This window comes from Cavia porcellus, unplaced genomic scaffold, assembly GCF_034190915.1.
Source record: "Cavia porcellus strain 051 isolate PalLab524CR breed Dunkin Hartley unplaced genomic scaffold, mCavPor4.1 scaffold_7, whole genome shotgun sequence".
Taxonomy (NCBI): Eukaryota; Metazoa; Chordata; class Mammalia; order Rodentia; family Caviidae; genus Cavia; species Cavia porcellus.
The window spans coordinates 35,986,731-36,004,619 of record NW_026947490.1 but is presented as its reverse complement, the minus strand read 5'-3'; the positions used below and the strand labels follow the sequence as shown (position 1 = coordinate 36,004,619).

The 17,889-nt window shown below is 60.6% G+C and overlaps 1 protein-coding gene across 8 annotated transcripts; it reads left to right on the top strand.

Moving 5' to 3' along the window:
- The first annotated feature begins 426 nt into the window (after window positions 1-426).
- Window positions 427-16,647, top strand: Ppp1r12c (protein phosphatase 1 regulatory subunit 12C). 8 transcript variants are annotated; one of them, XM_013147752.3, is made up of 22 exons: window positions 428-829; window positions 3,689-3,819; window positions 3,895-4,013; window positions 9,317-9,476; window positions 11,961-12,105; window positions 12,189-12,263; window positions 12,959-13,032; window positions 13,108-13,235; window positions 13,347-13,420; window positions 13,615-13,773; window positions 13,843-13,910; window positions 14,330-14,407; window positions 14,546-14,636; window positions 14,756-14,839; window positions 14,910-14,970; window positions 15,095-15,180; window positions 15,271-15,302; window positions 15,382-15,487; window positions 15,575-15,679; window positions 15,789-15,836; window positions 15,980-16,030; window positions 16,109-16,647. In XM_013147752.3, exons 1-22 carry the CDS (start codon window positions 515-517, stop codon window positions 16,193-16,195), a joined length of 2,277 nt encoding a protein of 758 aa, XP_013003206.1. In that variant the 5' UTR covers window positions 428-514; the 3' UTR covers window positions 16,196-16,647. The 8 variants fall into 8 exon arrangements, with proteins under 8 accessions (XP_013003209.1, XP_013003208.1, XP_013003206.1 ...); XM_013147753.3 differs by having other exon boundaries at window positions 429-829; window positions 15,098-15,180; window positions 15,385-15,487; window positions 15,786-15,836; XM_013147751.3 differs by having other exon boundaries at window positions 429-829; window positions 15,098-15,180; window positions 15,786-15,836.
- The last annotated feature ends 1,242 nt before the right edge of the window (window positions 16,648-17,889 follow it).

The window sequence follows — 17,889 nt, the reverse complement described above, 5'->3', positions numbered from 1 at the left end:
CGAACTCACGAGTGCCTGCTTGCAGGGCAGGCGCTTATGCCACTGAGCTAAATCCCCAGCCCCGATAGTGTTTCGTTGTGTCCCCTTTAATGGAGCACTACATTTCCCAGCACGCCCCGGGACCCCTCTCCTACCCCGAGTGTGTGTTTCCTGCTGTTCCCCGGGGCCTGCCCTTATCCAGACTGTTTTCTTTTGACGCCTTAGTTTGGACTTTCCAGTGTGCCTTAGTGGACAGCGAATCTAATAAGTTCCGCTGAGAGACTCCATTTCCCAGCACTCCCCGCTGTCGGCCTCCTGCCCCGTCCCTATCCTGTCGGCCATTCGTTTCTCTGCGCTGAGGACTCTATTTCCCAGCGTTCCCCTGGAGGAGCGCCGTGACGTCACGCACGGACGGAGACCAGGAGCTCCCTGAGCCGGGCGGGGCAAACGGCGGTTCCCGGCGGCCCGCGGGGCGGGCGGGTGGCAGCTGTTCGGCTCGCTCGCTCGCTCGCTCTCTGGGCGAGCGGGCGGCGCGATGTCGGGGGAGGATGGCCTGGCGGGAGGTCCGGGGGCGGCGGCGGCCCGCGAGCGGCGGCAGGAGCAACTGCGGCAGTGGGGGGCGCGGGCGGGCTCGGAGCCGGGCCCCGGGGAGCGGCGCGCCCGCACCGTCCGCTTCGAGCGCGCTGCCGAGTTCCTGGCGGCCTGCGCGGGCGGAGACCTGGACGAGGCGCTGCTGATGCTGCGCGCGGCCGACCCCGGCCCCGACGCCCAGACCGACCCCGCCGCTCCGCCGCCCGCCCGCGCCGTGCTCGACTCCACCAACGCCGACGGCATCAGCGCCTTGCACCAGGTCAGCGCCCCGTGGTCCGCGGCCGCCTTCCCTGGCCGACCCGCCTGCGTGCGACCCCTTTGCCGTCCCACCTGGAGCTCTTCCCCTTCCCGGCCCTGCCTCTCCATGCTGCCCACTTCTCGACCCTGAGCGCCCTTTGCGCGGCTGTCCTGCTGCCCCTGCTGCCGTCCGGTGTTGTCATTCCTTTTCCGGGCCTCTGTCGGGTTCCCCTGAAGATCTGCGCACCCCATACTTGCGCGGCCGCTGGCCCTTTCCTTACAGAGCCCGCGTCCCTCTCCGCCCCTTGCCGGAGCTTCCTTCCTCCCGCCATCTCTGGCCACCGTCCGCTATGGTTAGGCCCAGATCCCGCCTCGGTGCCTCTGTCACCTTTGGCCACCCTCTTCCCGGTCCTGTGCTGCCTGTCGCTGCCCAAGGGTGACCTTTCCCGAGCCTGGAGCCTCTTCCTCGTAGGCTCTGTAGCACCTCAGTCCCCGAGGCAGATGCTTCCCACTTTGGGTCACCTCCGTTAGCGCTCTTCCTCACCCTGACCCTGTGTCCTCTTAACTCAGCTGCTTCTCCTCACCCTCCTTTGGGGACTGGTGCTGCATCTTATCTCCCACTATGAGCCTTCCTGGGGATATTTCTGCTCTCCACTCTCCCTTCCCCGGGCTAGGTGCGCATCATCGCTGTGTTTCTGGGCACCCTCAGGGCATCCCTTTCCCTGCCTTTCCTCAGCCTTCTCAGGTCTCTCACCCAGACACCTCACCTTCTGTGGACCTGAGCCACAACTTTCAGTGTGGGCAGCTTCTCTCTTATCTACTTTGCGGGTTCTCCTAGTGCTGGCTCAGGCCATCTCCCCCAGGGCCCCGATGGACACTCTGTGTGCTCTCCATGACACTCAGATTGCAGCCTTCAGAGATCTCCTGCCCTTCCTCTTGCTAAAACACCTGTCGTTTGGCTTCTGTCGAGAGGAGAAGGAACCCTGGAAAGGGGAGCTTGGCTGGGGTGGAGGGGGAGGATGCTCTGGACTGGGCCGTTTTCAGATTCTTGGGAAGAAAGGAGACAGCACAGACCTGTCCCAAACTCTGATGTCTGCCTCTTGGGTGTTCATCCAGCAGGGCTCTGGGGAAAGAGGCCACATGTGGGAAATGAGGCCTGGAGCCTTGTAGGCGTTTGCAGTTTCCTGCCATGAGGAATAGCTCTTACCCTCTACCTGGAGGGACTGAGGCCCTGCACCGACCTCCATCAGCCCAAGAGAGCTCTGCTTAGCCCTCTGTGCAGCCCCCCCCCCCCCTGCCTGGTCCTCTTCACCTTCTCCCATGAGACTTCTGGCCCTGCTCTTCATTCAGCCTGTTCCTCAGGGTCTGTCTTTGGTCTTGTCTGTCAGGCAGGACTTCTTCCCACCATGGCGGCCGTTGGCAGCTTCACTCCAGAGCCTTTGGGGCACCTGGCCATCAAGGTTCACAGAGTGAGACTCTTACCTCAGCTCACATGACCAGCAGCTGTCCTGCACCTGAGTTTGGGGTTTGGATGTGGTCTGGGAGTGGGGTAACTGGCTTATGCTGTATGTCCAGGCCTGGCCTGGTTTCAGCACTGAAACTCTTGGGACCCAGGCAAACCGTTGTTCCCAGAAAACAGGGAAAGTTGGTCTGAGGGAGTCCAGACTTTAGGCTGGTTTCTCTTGCAGGGGTGGTCCCCAGCATCAGCCCCCTGCTGTGGTATGGTCCCTGGGTCCCCTGCTACAGCCTCTACCTGAGGGGCTCGTAGTCCTGGCTAGGCTGGTGTGTCAACACCCCCATACATCCACCATCCTGTGTACAGCTGGTGTTGGGTCAAGAGTGGATAAGAGGAACTGGGACCCAGAGTCTGCATGTGCAAGTGCATGTGTGTGCGTGCATATGCGTGCATGTGTTACTGGGGATTGAACCCAGAGCCTTTGCCCTAAGCTCCCTCCCCAGCCTGTTCCATTTTGAAGTAAGGTCTTGTTAAATTATGCAGTTAAATCTAAAACTTTTAGTTGTCCTGCTGCAGCCTCCAAATGCCAAGGTCACAGGGGTGCCTCTGAGCCCAGGTTGGGAGCTTGCATTCTTAGCTCTGAACGGAGAGAAACTGGAGCTCTGGACCCCTGGGTCTGAGGGAGCAGGTAGGGCCTGGCCTGGGCTCCTGTGTCGCTGGTGCCCAGGCCTCAGGCATCTTTTGCATGGATGCCTGTGCTGGGTAGGTCCTTGAAAGGGAAAGACCCAGTGCCTTCCTCGGCCCCCCCCATCACCATGGCAACTGAGTAGAAATAAACGGAGCCCAGAGTTCATCCCGTTCCCAGGGCACGTGCGGCCCCCCTCTTGCAGCCTGAGTTTCCATGACTTCATGCTCTTGGCCCTTGACTGCTGTGTGCTCTGCCGATGGGTGAGGGCTAGGTCTTCCCAGGGTCTGCTCCTAAGGGCCCGGTACATGTGAGTCCCTCCAGCTGTGCCCTGTGCAGAGCAGGCCCCTGGCCTTGTCCTGGGCACAGAATTGCAGCCTCCCGTGCCTTGGGCAGTCCTGCTCTGGACCCTCTTCTGTTTGAGGCCTGGTGGGCGACTTCAAGTAGGGTCTGGGCCTCAGGGTCACCTCCCAGAGCAAGTCTGCAGTCTGTCACAGCCTGGTGCAGCCTGCCCCTCGCCAGCACTGCTGGCTGTGAGGGCACAGGGTCAGGCCTGGGCACGTGTCCCGCAGGTAGTGACAGGCGTCAGTCCCTTAGGCGCCCATTCCTGAGGAGAAGCCCTGCTCCTCCCTGCCATGGAGTGGCAGTGGTGTCTCCCCCAGCCTTGGCCGCCTTCTTCGCACTGGGCCTTGTGGAGCCGGGCAGAGCCCTGAGAGCTCACGACCTGTCTCCACCCCCAGGCCTGCATCGATGAGAACCTGGAGGTAGTACGCTTCCTGGTGGAGCAGGGCGCCACTGTGAACCAAGCGGACAACGAGGGCTGGACGCCCCTGCACGTGGCCGCCTCCTGCGGCTACCTGGACATCACCAGGTGAGGTGGGGTACACAGGGTGGACCTGGAGCAGGCACCTTTCGTGGGCAGCAGCCCTGACCTCTCCATTCCTAGGTACCTCCTGAGCCATGGAGCCAACATCGCAGCAGTCAATAGTGATGGGGACCTGCCCCTGGACCTGGCCGAGTCAGATGCTGTGGAGGGGCTGCTGAAGGCGGAGATTGCCCGGCGAGGTGGGCTTGTGGGTGTGCGGCGGGAGCTTGTAGGTGCCCCACCTAGGTTCCCTGCCTGCTGCAGGACCACTCAGGGAAGCAGCCAATAGGCATTAGCTGGACTAGGAGTGCGGTGGAACCTCAGAAGGCGCTCACTGAGGGGAACAGAGACACAGGGTTTGGAGACTGTGCCCCTGAGCTCTGAGGTCCTTCGGGGGACCCCAGAGCCCCCAAAGTGGTGTGGCCATGGTGTCTTTTCTAGGTGGGCAGGTTGTAGATAAAACAGATTCTCTGGGGCTCTCAGCTCTGCTGACCAGGCCTAGGAGTGAGTTGGCTGAGCCCCCCACGAGCCTTGGGGTACTAGGGGGTATGCTAAGGCCAGCCTTCAGGACTGCAGGTGATAGCCCAGCCATGCCCCAGAACTGTCTCTGTGGTTCGGCTCAGGGTGATGGTGCCTTGTGCTGGGGCAGGCAGTGCCCAGTGCTGTTCTCTGCCCAGCAGGGGAGGGAGACGAAGTGCAGATCTCAGGCTCTGTTCGATTTCTTGCCCTGTTTTTGTGTGTCATCATTGTCGCCTGACATGGAAAGGCATGGGGCAGCACTGGCACCGCGGGACCCTTACAGAGGAGGTCAGCGCTGATGAGTGCCCACCAGGCTCTGCTGACTGCCAGCATCTGGCTCAAGAGGGTTTCATTAGTCCGTGTGTGCAGCATGTAACGATGGTCTTCGTGGAGGGCATGGCCCACGTCCATGCTGCACCTTAATTCTCTGACTGCTCTTTCTCCTCCTGCCCACTCAGACAGCTCTTCAGGGTGCTACTCTTGGGGTCTGCACTTCACCTGGTTAAAGTGCACACAGCAGGGGGTTCTTTTGTTTTGTTTTGCTTATTTTTTTGGTTTTTTGAGATAGGCGGTCACTGTGGAGTCCAGGCTGGCCTTGAACTCACAGCGACCCTTCTACCTCAGCTTCCCAAGTTGGTAACAGGTATGCGCCTCCATGCCCGTCGGTCAGTGGTTCCTAGGGCCGTTACAGGGCGCAGTCAACACTGCATCGACTGTAAACCACTGTTCTCCAGTCCTCTGGGTGTCTTGTGGAGACTGTCACTATCACGCAGTCTGTGACTTCGTGCATCCTCTTACACCCAGCCTCACCTGTCCTCCTTGCTTCCCCCAAGTATGCACAGCGTAGGGGAGTTAACCCCCACCCTATACCTCGGTCGTGCCCATTCTGACCCCTCTGGACGGTGGTAGATGTTGTAACTCTTTCTCCCTGTATAGCACGTGTTCCCACAGTGGGCCCTGCTGCTGCATGCATGCCCATGGAAGGACGAAGTGTAGTGGGGTCCTGGGTGTCCCTCGAGCTCTGGGCATCTTCCCCTCCCTTGCCTGACTCAGCCCTCGCCCCGCAAGGCCAGCCTGTACTGTTAGGACATGCTGTGTGGACCCGTCGTCTGCAGTGAGACCCAGCTCCGCTGCACTTTGGTGAAGGTCAGTGCGGCCTAGGCTGGAGTTTAGGGCAAGCTTCCCTGCTGAGCCCCGCCCCAGCTCCAGCCTGGCTTCCCCAGGCTGGAACTCGGCCCCGTTGCATGCGGCCTGGGACTGTCAAGGTCGGCTGTGGGCTCAGCTCCAAGGTGCTGTGGGTGGCTGTCCTGTGAGGCGGCTCTCCTGTGAGGCGGTGTCCTGCCTTCGAGGGGCACTTGTCTGTGGGTTATCCTCTGTGGTAGGCTCACTGGTCTCACTGGGGTACCTAGAGCAGCCTTCAGGCCTCTGTGGACTCTGGCTTTCCGCTCTATGGAAGTGGCGGAAGTGGTCTGCAGCTGCAGCTGCTCCTCCGAGGGGCCGAGCTCCCGCTCCTGTGTGGCCAGAGAGGCTGTGGAGTGGTGTGTGGTAGGCGATGCTGGCTGTGAGCCTAGCCTGGTACCCCAGGAGGACTCCAGCTGGTGGGGAGGTGCTGCTGAGGAGGTTACCAGGCCTGGCAGGTCTGTCACCAGCACACCTGCCCTCACCAGGGTCAGCATTGGGATCAGAGGGCCGGACCTGGCTACATAGAAGCCACGACCAAGGCCTCTCAGGACACTGTACCCAGGAGGTGGCCAGTGCTGTGGGGTGCTGGGCACCTGAGCTGTTTCCTGGGCCTGCTGTGTGGGACAGGGTGCAGTCCAGGTGGCTCTTTCTGGGGACACAGTGGGTTCTATCTGCACCTTGTGCTCCAGGAGGGAGGTAGACAGAGCCCGGATGGCCTTTGCCACATGGGCAGACCAAGCACAGTGTGCATAGTCAGCCTTGGGAAGAGGAGACCACACTGGCCTTGGAAGAGCCTCGGGGGTGGGAGCCAGCGCAGTCAACCCATGATGCAGGCGCTTGGGCTGTGCAACCACCTGCAGACACAGAAGGATCAGAGCCAGTCCGATGGTGATTGACTGGGCTGAGAAGAGGGGGCATTGCAGTCTAGAGGGTGTGGAGTTTGGGCGCTGGCCGGGCAATGTTCTGAGAGTGGGCAGTGGTGGTGGTCACAGCGTGACTGTGCTTGATCCCACCAGGCTGCACTGCTTGCTGTTGAAAGCAGTAAGGGCTGTGTTCATTTTACCATGATTCTCTTATCTGTGTGTTTACTGTTTTTCTGTTCCTCGGCATCGTGGCCTCCCTGGCCCTTGTTCACTGCATTATTTTAGTTTGGAACGGGTCCTGCAGAGATGCTGAGTTGCCTGGTGGGGCCTGAGCTTGTGCTCCTCCCGTTGCTGTCTCACAGGGCCCGGCCACAGGCTCTCCCTGCGGCGATGTGCACACTCACACAGGGAAGCCCATTTGCAGTGTGGATTTGAGGTGCAGTTCAGTCCAGGGGTGCAGGCGAGCCGGAGCTCTCTTCAGCATCGCTCTGCACACCTTGTCTCAGGCAGGCTCCCCAGCAGTGCTGGCCACATTCTAGCAGATCTAGAATGCCCTAATCCAGGAGTGAGCCGCAGTGCTGTCTCGTGGTCCTTGGCCACTGTGGTCCCGGGGTGGCCTCTGCACCCCAACACAGTGGCAGAGGGTGGCCAGGCCTGGAGATGTGCCCATCCCTGGAACCAGGCCACAGGCTGGGTCACTTTGGAAACAGTGGGCGAGAGCTAGGATGTGGTCACTGGGGAGTGAGGATGCTGCCCCGCCATGGTGGGAGCACCTGCTCCAGTCCTGGCGGCAGGGCCCCGGCTGCTCTGTAGGCTCAGAACTGGGTGGGAAGAGATTTGCTTTCCCCCGAAGTTTGGGGCCATCTCACCAGGAATCCCCATTCCTGGAGCATGGGTGGGGGTGCCTCAGGCCTGCAGGCTCAGCAGTGTCATTGGCCCCATTGTCCCTGTGCTAGCCAGGGGAGCTGTGGGAACACTCGTTTCTGGCCGGTGGGAAAGTCCTTCACAGCCTGAGGGGAGACCCTGGCTGGTGGTGGTGGCAGAGTTGGCTGAAGGCCCAAGTTCTCCACTCCTGGGTGTCCTGGTGCAGATTCCGGTGACCGTCCCCAAGCTGTTGGCTGGCCAGGAGGCCAGAGCCTGCACCCTGAAGAACCACAGGATGCCGACGTCTGAGGAGTTGGCAGAGGAGGCCATGAACTTCTGGGGAGGGCAGAGCAGGACAGGGTGCAGCGTGGAGCCATCACCACGGCTGCAGGCCTTTTATCTAGGGAGGAGGAAAAGAGCCAGGGACAGCACAGGGACGGGGAGATCCCTGGGGACAGGAGGTGGGTGGTGCGCCACCTGGGGAACTGATGTGGACAGCCATGCTCAGGGCCATAGGGTTTTATGGGTGACAGAAATGCCCAGGAACGCGGTGGTAGCGATGGTTGCAGCCAAGTCAGGTACTTTAGAATAGCGGTGCGGGCATATTTGCAGCACGTTGGATTTACTGGCGTTACCGCTGAGAGTGAGGGCCCTGGTGTGTAAGTGATCTTGAGGCTGCACTTGGGGAGAGCTGTGCAGCTGGGACTGCGGGTGAGCGTGAGGACAGGCCGGGTCCAGGCTTGGTCTAGGCTGGGTCCCACCTTTCACCCCACTGAGGCCTGAGTGCTGTGTGCCACCAGGGGGTGCCAAGCCGCAACTGCATTGGGAGGCCTGGGCTGCCCCGAGTGGGGGCTGCCTGTGGTTTCTTGGGTTATGATTATGGTCTTCTGGATGACATTTACAGGTTGTAACAGAACAAGCCAGTGGGGATGCAGCCCAGAGGTGGTGGCTGCCTTTGGGCAGGAGGAGGGAAAGTGATGGGGGAGGCAGAGGACGGGCTCCCAGTGGTCCTGCCCGCCTTGGCTTTTAAGCTGGTGGAGGACATGAGAGTTCTGTGCCAGTGCTGCTGGCAGGAGCCCAGTTGGAGCCATAGGTGTACAGCTGTCATCCCAGCCCATGGTAGACTGAGGCAGAACCATCCCCAAGAGTCCAGCCTGGACTGCATAGCGAGGTCCTATCTCAAAGCCCCAAAAAACAAAAAAAGATAAAAATAGACTTTTCCCTCCGAGTTGATAGATTGAAAAAAATAAAAGCCAACCAGTGAAATTTATTTTATTTTATTTTTTTGGTACTGCGGATTGAACCCAGAATATCACCAGCGTGTGATTAATGAAATGGCCTGTTTGTGTAGACTGGGTATGTAGCTGGCCTGGTATGCACAAGCCTGGGTTTGGTCTGCACACACGCACAGATACCCGCACAAGTACACATGCACAGCTGTGTACACATGGCCTTACTCCTTCTGAGCTTCGAGTGCCACCATGCGGCTCCTGGTGAGGGTCCAACTCACTTCAGTGTCTCAGCACCCATGCTGCTTCAGTCCGTGTGAAACCCTCAGCTGAGAAGAAGGTGGATTCCACCCTCCTGGGAAGCACCTGCCGCCTGTCTCTGGCTCCGTTCAGTATGTTCCAGAGAGTTGGGTTCCGAGAGGGATGGGGTGTCATCCACCCAGGCGCCCACTGGGGCCCAGAGCAGTGTCCTCCCTTCACGTTGAGTCACTGGCCTGTTGCGTCCCTTTCCTTGTTCCTGCAGGTGGCACCCGGGGTGTCACCTGCAGGGATGCAGGCTTTGCCAGGCGGCAGGGACTGGGGCATCTTTGGTGGCTCAGCCGCTGGGCATGGGGGTCAAGGAGGCAAGGCTAAGCGTGAGGGTGCTGGGGTGCGGATGGTGTGGGCAGTGACGGGGAAAGAGGCTGCCAGTCCATGGGAGGCTTTCCGATAAAAGTAAAAGGGAGAACCTGGGGTGGCTGCCTGCCTGGCTCCCAGTAGCGGCCTGGGACTGCAGAGAGCGTGGCTGGGCTGAGCCCAGGCCATGTATCTGGGCTGAGCGCCGCCTGCCCTGCTGTCCCACTGCAGGTGTGGATGTGGAGGCAGCCAAACGGGCCGAGGAAGAGCTGCTGCTGCACGACACGCGCTGCTGGCTGAATGGGGGCGCCATGCCTGAGGCCCGGCACCCCCGCACCGGGGCCTCTGCACTGCACGTGGCCGCTGCCAAGGGCTACATTGAGGTGATGAGGTGAGTGCTATACCCCTTGGCGGGGCAGTGCTGCACCCCCTCCCTAGCAGCCGCTCCTGGAGCTCTGCAGCTCCCACAGTGCACCCAGGCATCCCTGCTCGGCTCGCCATGTGGTGTCTCTCTCTCCGTTTGGTGTAACACATTCTCTGATTGGTGGTCTTCCCTTCTCGTTTGTTTCCAGTGCTGGGCTTGAGCCTAGGGCCTCCACCCTGAGTTACATCCCCAGCCTGTTTGTTTATTTAACTCAGGGCCTCCACCCTGAGTTACATCCCCAGCCTGTTTGTTTATTTTGCTTTTCTGAGACAGAACCTTTACTATGTAGCTTGAACTGGCATTGAATTCACTACATAATCCAAGTTGGTGTCAAGCTTATAGTGATCCTCCTGACTCAGCCTCCTGCTTGCTAGAATTATAGGCATGGTCCCCCACATGTGGCTTTTATGTTTTATTTCGAACAGGCTCTCACTGAGTTGCTCAGGCTGGGCTCAGAGTTTCCATCCTTCTGCCTCAGCCTCCCAGAGTGCTGGGTTTAACAGGTGTGCACCTCCCTGCCTAGCTCCACGATCTTTCTTCAGCCTGTGGATTGTTCAGAAATGTGTCCCTGATTTCCAAATATGTGGGATTTTCTAGTTATTTTATTACTGATTCTGTGGCTTAGCTGTGGTTTAGCTTCCTCATTCTGCGGAGGTTTTCCGTAAGCCCGTGTGCCTGTGTGTGCTGGGAAGGGCAGCGTCTAGGCCACTGTCCTTCCCACATCCAGTGGCCATCCATGCAGCCCAGGCCTTGTGGCTCCTGGTTGCGTTTGCCCCAGGCGTTTGGTCCTGTCCGACCTGGGAGACACCCGTTTCGGTGTTGGCTGTGGTGGTGTAGTCGGCCTATTTCGCCTGGTACTTTTTATTTTACATCCCAGAGTCTTGGTTGTTTGGGACCCGGGTGTTTTGAATACGCAGGGTGTGTCCTTGCCCATCACCTCAGCACCATCTGGAGTCTTCGTTTGCTAGACTGTGCTCCCTTTTCCAGGGGCTCGGGACTGACTTTCTCCTGCTCCCACTTCTGATCCCAGCCAGCAGGAGGAGGGGAAGAGCTGGGAGCCAGTGTCTGTCCTGTGCCAGGCCAGGAGTGGAGCCTGGGCCTTGCGCCTGTGCAGCACGCCCTCTGGAGCTGAGCGCACCCCCAGGCCTTGTAATGTTTTATCTCCGCACGGGTCTTATTAAGGTGCTGAGGCTAGCTTAGAACTTTCCTTCTTCCTGTCTCAGCTTCCCACGCAGCTAGGATTATACCCAGCTTGTCTGACCCTCAGAGAGAGAACAGTGCCAACGTGGTCGCCTTTACAGGACGTACGGTGCCTGTCAGGGTACTGGGAGCGTCCTTGGTGGCTGAGCAACTGTGTCCACCTGGACGCTGCATGTCATTGTTTCAGGGAGGAGGAGCTGACGTGTGAGGGCAACCTCGCTGTCTGTCACAGAACCCAGTGAAGCTTTGGGTGTGGAAACAGTCTCCGAGGGTGTGGCTCAGAGCAGAGCAGGAGGGAGACCTTGAGAGATGTGTCAGGGCGGGGAGGAGGCAGCAGGGAGGGGGACAGGGCATCCCCAAGCAGCTCGGAATCCCCACATGCCTGGAGCAGAGCAGCTGGGCTCAGGGGCAGCGGTCCAGGGTGGCAGCCCTGGTGAGGTCAAGCCCCCAGCCCCCACGCACAGCCACTCTGCCTCGCCCTGGCTCCCCAAGACCAGGTGCACTAGCTCAGGCTGAGTCAGGATAGTTCCTGAACCCTTACTCCTGGCTCTGGGAATGGAGTCTAGGCGTTTCACACTGAGCTCCAAACCCAGCCCTGTTTTTCCTGTTTGAGGTAGGGTCTGTTGGCTGAGTTACCCAGCTGGGTTCAAACTTGTGATCCTTCTGCCTCTGCCTCTCAGAGTGTGGGCTTACAGATCTATGCCACCATGCCTGGCGGTCCCGTGGATTTATGACCCTGCCTTGGCAAGTGGCCTGTTGCCGTTTTGTGGTGGACATTGGCCAAGCAAGGGCATCTCAGCCTCCACATGTGTGACATTTAGGGCCAGGTCGTTCCTAGGCTGGAGAGCCTCGTTCCTGGCCTCCACTCACTGGATGCCCCCAGCTGCCACCTTGAGTGGGAGCAGCCAGAGATGTCACTGTGTCCTGGGCAGGGATGGCCACACCTGAGAGCTGCTCCCTTTGGATTTTATTGTTGTCTTCTGAGGCCCAGGGCCTGGCAGGGCAACCTCTTTAGAGCCCATGCCTGGGGCCTTGAGGTCCTATGGGTGGGAGGACCCCAGGTTGACTCAGCTGCTGGTCCTGAGATAGGGGGTTGGAGGCTGCTAGAGCCTTAGTGTCCTTGGGGAGAATCTGGCATTGGCCTTTACCAGTGGCCCCGTAGTGTTTGCCTGTGTAACAGCTGGTGTTGCGGGAACCAGCTTTGACTGATAGGCCTGGATTTGGGCCCTGACCCTGCTTCCCTGGCCCCAGGCTGCTGCTGCAGGCCGGCTACGACCCTGAGCTCCGGGATGGAGATGGTTGGACACCCCTGCATGCGGCAGCCCACTGGGGCGTCGAGGATGCCTGTCGCCTGCTGGCTGAGCATGGCGGGGGCATGGACTCACTGACCCACGCGGTAAGGCTGGGCCTCAGCCTGGGCCAGGGGAGGATGGCACAGTGCCCACCTGTGTGCTGTGTCACCCACTGCTTCTCTCCCAGGGGCAGCGTCCCTGTGACCTGGCGGATGAAGAGGTGCTGAGCCTGTTGGAGGAACTGGCTCGGAAGCAGGAAGACGTGAGTCTTGGCCAGGAGGGAGGGAGGAGGGCACTTGGGTCCCCTGACGCCATGCCTGGGGGTGTAGCCCTGTGGAGGGGCCTGCTGGGCATGTGGAGGTGGCAGGACGTGTGTGTGTGTGTGTGTGTGTGTGTGTGTGTCTGTGTGTGTGTGTGTGTGTGTCTGTGTGTCTGTGTCTGTGTGTGTGTGTCTTTGTATACCACGCTTCCCGTCTGATAGGGACCCTAAGCCCTGTCTGCCTGTTCTTGGGCTGGGCTTTTCTCGCCGATGTCCCCCAGGCAGGCCCATTCTGGGGGCGGAGTGCAGGGTTGTAGGTACAGGCTTGGTTAGAATCTCTGTGCCTGGCAAAGTGGCCCAGGGGTCTACATCCTGCCCTCTACCTGGGACAGGGGCTGTATGGGGTCCCCCAGCAGTTTAAGGAGGGGGCAGGGTGAGTGTTGTTTCTGTGTGCACCACTATGAGTCCTCTGGGCCGGCCCCACGCCTGGGCAGGTTGAGAGGAGTTGGCAGCCATGGGCCACCTGTCTGCGCCCAGGACGGCAGAGGCAGGGCACATCCTGGGGCCAAGTGGCAGGGTGTGGCAGGCATCGGGTGTCCCTGGAAGGCCATGAAGCAGACAGGGCACTGTGTTAGAGGGCACCTGGGACCCTGTGGGGGTGGGGGAGGGTGCTTCTGCAGCCCTGTCCCTCCCCACAGCTTCGCAACCAGAAGGAAGCCACGCAGAGCAGAGGTCCAGAGACCCAGGTGCCGCCCGGCAGCAAGCACAGGCGGTAGGAAAGAGCCGAGCCTGGCGGGTGGGCAAGAGGGTGGGTGCTGGCCCAGACTCTGACGCCCGGCTTCCACAGGAGCTCCGTGTGCCGCCTGAGCAGCCGCGAGAAGGGCTCCTTGCAGGACCTGTCCAAGGAGCGCAGGCCCACTGGGGCAGGGGCGCCCCCCATCCGAGATGAGGAGGATGGGGACCAGGGCCATCCCGGTAGGGACCAGCAGCAACTTGCAGTCTGCAGGGGCAGGCAGGCAGCCCTGGGTCTGCGAGTGCGGGTGGCTCTCCTGCCTACGTGTGTATCTTCCCTCCCTGTCCCTGCAGAGCCGGCCCCTGCAGAACCCAGAGCCCTCAACGGCATTCCCTCTCTGCCACTCGCCAGCCCACAGAGCCCTGTGGTGAGTCTGTCCCTAAGGGTGAGGCCGAGCTGGGCACGAACTGGGCACAGGGTGTGAAGCCATCACCTGCCCTTGTGGTCTGTGGAGACCTGGCCCGAGGTCTTCCTGGTAGCCCCGGCTCTCCAGGACTGGTGGCATCGTGGGCGCCTGGGGGGCCAGGTGCTGCTCAGTGACTGAGACCTTCGTCCCCCCAGCTGCCCAGTGCTGCCCCCTCTGCCCAGCGCTTTGGCCTCCAGAAGACCAGCAGCTCTGGGGCCTTGGTGCCTACAGAGAGGCGGGGGGCTGAGGTGTCTGCTGGGGCTGGGCTGCAGCGCTCGGCCTCCACCTCCTGGCTGGAAGGCACCTCAGCTCAGGTGGGTGGCCTGCAGTGGCAGGGCCAGGGCTTGACCTAACTCGGGGAGACACACCTTCTCTCTCCACAGGCCAGGGAGCCCTGCCTTGCCAGAATTCCCCCTACTCTCTTCCGGAAAGTGCCAGAAACCTGTGCCCTGTGAGTCCCGGTGGGTGGCAGGTCTGGGTCCTGTTTGCCTCCCCTAGCACACTGCCTCGGTCTCTGCTGCATCAAGGAAAAGCCCACGGTGCACCTAGGCCACAGTGGTCTGGCCTATTGCCGCCCTCCCTGACTCCCTCAGGTCTCCCTGGGGCCCGTTAGGAGCTTTGTGCTCCTGCCCTGGAGTCTAGCATGTGCACCCTCTCGCCTGTCCTGCCCCCTTCTTTACTCCCCAGGGCTCAGTCTTTGGGGTGGTGCACGCCCTGTTGGGGCTGGGCTTCCTCTTGTGTCTTCCCTGCTGGGAGATCCCGCTCTGTAGTGCCCAGTGTGGGCCCCATTTCCTGAGCAGATGCATTCAAGAGTCTGAGGTTGCCAGACCCCTTCTTCTCTGCTTGGATAACCACCCCTTCCCCCCTCAGGGAGCCAGGATCCCCAGTGAAGCCAAGTGTATCCCCAGCCTCCGCCCCAACCCCAGGGGACTTGCACGACCGGAGGAGGTGAGGAGGCCTGGGATGGAGGGCCATCCATCCAATGTCACCTTGCTGGGGCTTCTGAGGGAGAGGCGTCTGCAGGGGACGGGGACAGGGACAGGGACAAACCCAGGAGCCCTCCCTGAGGCCAGGTCCTTGGTTTAGGTCCTACCAGATGCCCGTGCGGGACGAGGAGTCCGAATCACAGCGAAAAGCACGCTCCCGCCTCATGCGCCAGTCTCGGAGGTCCACACAGGTGTGGGGTGGGTGGGGGCTGGGACCCCAAGTCCAGGTGGGGAAGCCAGGCATGAACCCTGGGGCCAGGGAGGAGGCTGGGCCTGGAATCTGAGTGGGCCCGTGTCTTCCATCTTGCAGGGTGTGACTCTGACAGACTTGAAAGAAGCAGAGAAGGTGGCAGGAAAGTCTGTTGAGGCAGAGAAGTCGTCCCTGCGGGGCCTGGTGAGCAGGGGCAGGTGAAGGGCTGCGGGTGGTGACAGCCTTGGTCCTGACCCTGTCTCCTCTCTGGCAGGACTCTGCCCGGAGGCCCAGAGTCCCTGGAGTGGAGAACTCCGAGGACCCTACCCAGAGAGGTGAGGTTTGCTCCGGGAAGTCTTCTGGCATGCAGCCTTCCCGTGTCCTGGGGGACTGGCCCTGGGACCCCACTCTGCAGAGGGCTTTGGCTGGGTGCCTGGGCTGATGGCTCCCCATCCCCAGCAGAGGCGCCAGATGGGCAGGGCCAGGGACCACAGATTGCCAGGGAGCTCCACAAGGCTAGCAGGGAGCGGCGGGGGCCTGCGGAGGTGAGCAGGGACCTGGCTGTGGGCTGGTGAAGGGCAGACCTGGGGCCGAGGGACTCGGTCCTGAGACCCCTTTTCCTTCTGCCTTGGCAGGGGGAGGAGGCGGACCACAGTGCAGAATGCAGGTAGGGGGTGAAGGGCAGGTCCCCAAGGGCGGGGCTGGACCCACAGACCTGTACCCCTCACAGCTGCCCCTGTGCTCAGCAGCCCTGTGGACGGTGTCCTCGCAGCCCAGAGGCTGCGCTCACAGCAAGACCTCGGCTCGGAGCTGGAGCTGCAACAGGAGGAACCAGATGGGGGCTTCAGGAAGGTGCAGGCCCCCTCTGGCCGGGGGGTAGCCCAATCTCTCCAGGCTCGGGTCTGCCATGCCTGACACTGCCCTCTTTGGTGCCTTCAGCTGTACTCAGAGCTGCACAGGGAGAATGAGCGGCTTCGCGAGGCACTGACGGAGACTACGCTGCAGCTGGCACAGCTCAAGGTGAAGCTGGAGCGGGCCACGCAGGTGAGGGACCAGGGGTGAGGGGTGGTGGCTGTCTCTGGGGTCTATCTCCCCACTCCACACTTCTGCTTGCTCCCCTCATCCCTGTGCCTCTCTGTGTCCTCACCAGCAGCAGGAACGCTTTGCTGAGAGACCAGCCCTCCTGGAGCTGGAGAGATTCGTGAGTCAGGGCCCCTGGGATGAGGCCACCGTTCCCAGCCTTACCCCTTGGGGTCTGGACCCAGGGCCCACACTGACCTGCTGTACTGGCCCCCCTGAGTTGTCAGCCTCTTGGGGCTTCTGAACTCATTCCCTGCATTCCAGGAGCGCAGGGCCCTGGAGCGCAAGGCTGCTGAGCTGGAGGAGGAGCTCAAGGTGGGGGCTCCGGGGTTCGGTGGGGTGTGAGTGAGTCTGTGTCGATGGCCACCCTCCTGACCCTGCCCTGTGCTCCAGGCCCTGTCTGACCTCCGAGCAGACAACCAGCGGCTCAAGGACGAGAACGCAGCGCTGATCCGAGTCATCAGCAAGCTGTCCAAGTGACTCACCCGTACCTATACAGCTGCTTCTGCCACATGCACCCTTCCCCACATGAACACGAGTGATGACTCTGGGGAAGCCACTGAGAAGCCATAACCTCCGCTTGGGACCTCACGAGCGACTGACCGGGAGAAAGCACCACTGGCTGGGCTGGAGGCCGTCGCCGAGAGGGACCAGGAAGGAAACGGGCCAGTAGCTGAGGACCAGAGGGCCATCCCAGGGTCCCCACCTCACATGTGATGCCACCCCAGTATCCTCCCCTCCTGAGCAGGGTCCAGGAATGTGCCAAGAGTCCCGCCGGCCTCGCCAGGTGGGCCTGTATATAGGGTCCATGTGCAATAGGAGGGACGTCTTCTATTTTTTGCTGCCCCCTCCCTGAATATTGTTGGGGAAGGGGAGAAGGTATTTTCGAGACAAAGCACAGGCACCACAAATAAAAAGTCGTGATGTTGCCACTCAAGGGCCTGTCCCTGGCCAGGGCTGAGGGGCAGAGCCCCCCCAATTCTGGCCTGTGTGAGAGGTGCCTATCAAGGCTAGGCTGGTGTGTACTGGTGGTGTGGGAAAAGGCCGAACCTGGTGGACCTGGTGGCAGGATGGGAAGAGGCAAAGAGGGCAAGGATGACCCAGGGGCTGTGAACCTGGAACTGAGGAGCTTAAGTTTATCAGACAGGGTCTTGCTCTGTAGTCCAGGCTGGTTTGGAGCTAAGTGTATAACCCAGGGTGGCTTCAGATTCGTGAATATCCTGCCTCAGCCTCCTGAGTGCTGGATTACAGGTGTGCACCACCATGTCCAGCTCTCAGGAGCTGGGGTTTGTCAGCATCTTTGAAACAAATCTGAACCAATCACTGACCTGTAAACTTGGGGTAAGGGAGTTTCGGCTTCCCTGGGAAAGCCAGGGGCCGTGGCAACACTCACTTCTCAGTCCCGAGGCCCCAGGACGGGCTGAGCAGGGCTGCCTGGAACGGAGCTCAGGGATCCTTTCCATGACCCCTGGGCCTGTTCTGCCTGAAAGGTCCCTCTGCCTGCTGGGTACTGCAGTGAACCAGATCAGTGGCAGGGATGGCACACATGCCTGAAATTTCACTACTCAGGAGGCTGAAGCAGGAGGGCTGAAAGTTGGAGGCCAGCCTGGGCAAGTTAGTGAGGCTCTGGCTCAAAATAATTTTGAAAAAGGGTTAGGAACCTAGCTCAGTGTTTTGATTATCTGGGTGAGTGAGGCTAGGTTCCATCACCAGCACTAACAACCCAAAATGCAGAGGTTGGGTACCTTGGAGGAGAAGAGGGGAGGCATCTAAAGGCAAAGTCAGCTGGGGTGGGTGCACTGTGTGCAGGGAGACCTGGGGCCTCAGGAGAGTGGTGGAGGTTTGTCCTGCAGTAGTGGGCAGAGGCCTGGGACAGCCGTGCTGCAGCAGTGCAGGACAGCTGCTGTGGCGAGGGGATAGGGATGAGGTTTGGGAGGGCATGTGGTGCTGAGGAGCACTAGCTCTGAGGCTTCTCTGGCTTCTGCACTGACAGTAGATGAGTGTGTGTGGCGGGAGGGGGGGGGGCGCAGGACCACCAGCTGAGGCTGAGGTCCCCATGAAGAGGGGAAAGATTCGGAAACCGGGACATTGGGAGACCTGGCTTTAGTCCCCAAGACCCTGGTGTGCGGTTCTTGTAGGAAACTCATTTGTAGCCGGGGACGGGGACACTGGGC

Bases quoted from the DNA above. Each gene is read 5' to 3' on its own strand.
- Ppp1r12c (XM_003465554.5), top strand. From the start codon at position 515: ATGTCGGGGGAGGATGGCCTGGCGGGAGGTCCGGGGGCGGCGGCGGCC. The intron at 4,014-9,316 runs GTGGGCTTGTGG...GTCCCACTGCAG, and splicing joins GGCGGAGATTGCCCGGCGAG to GTGTGGATGTGGAGGCAGCC. The intron at 15,680-15,785 runs GTGAGGGACCAG...TGTCCTCACCAG, and splicing joins AGCTGGAGCGGGCCACGCAG to CAGCAGGAACGCTTTGCTGA.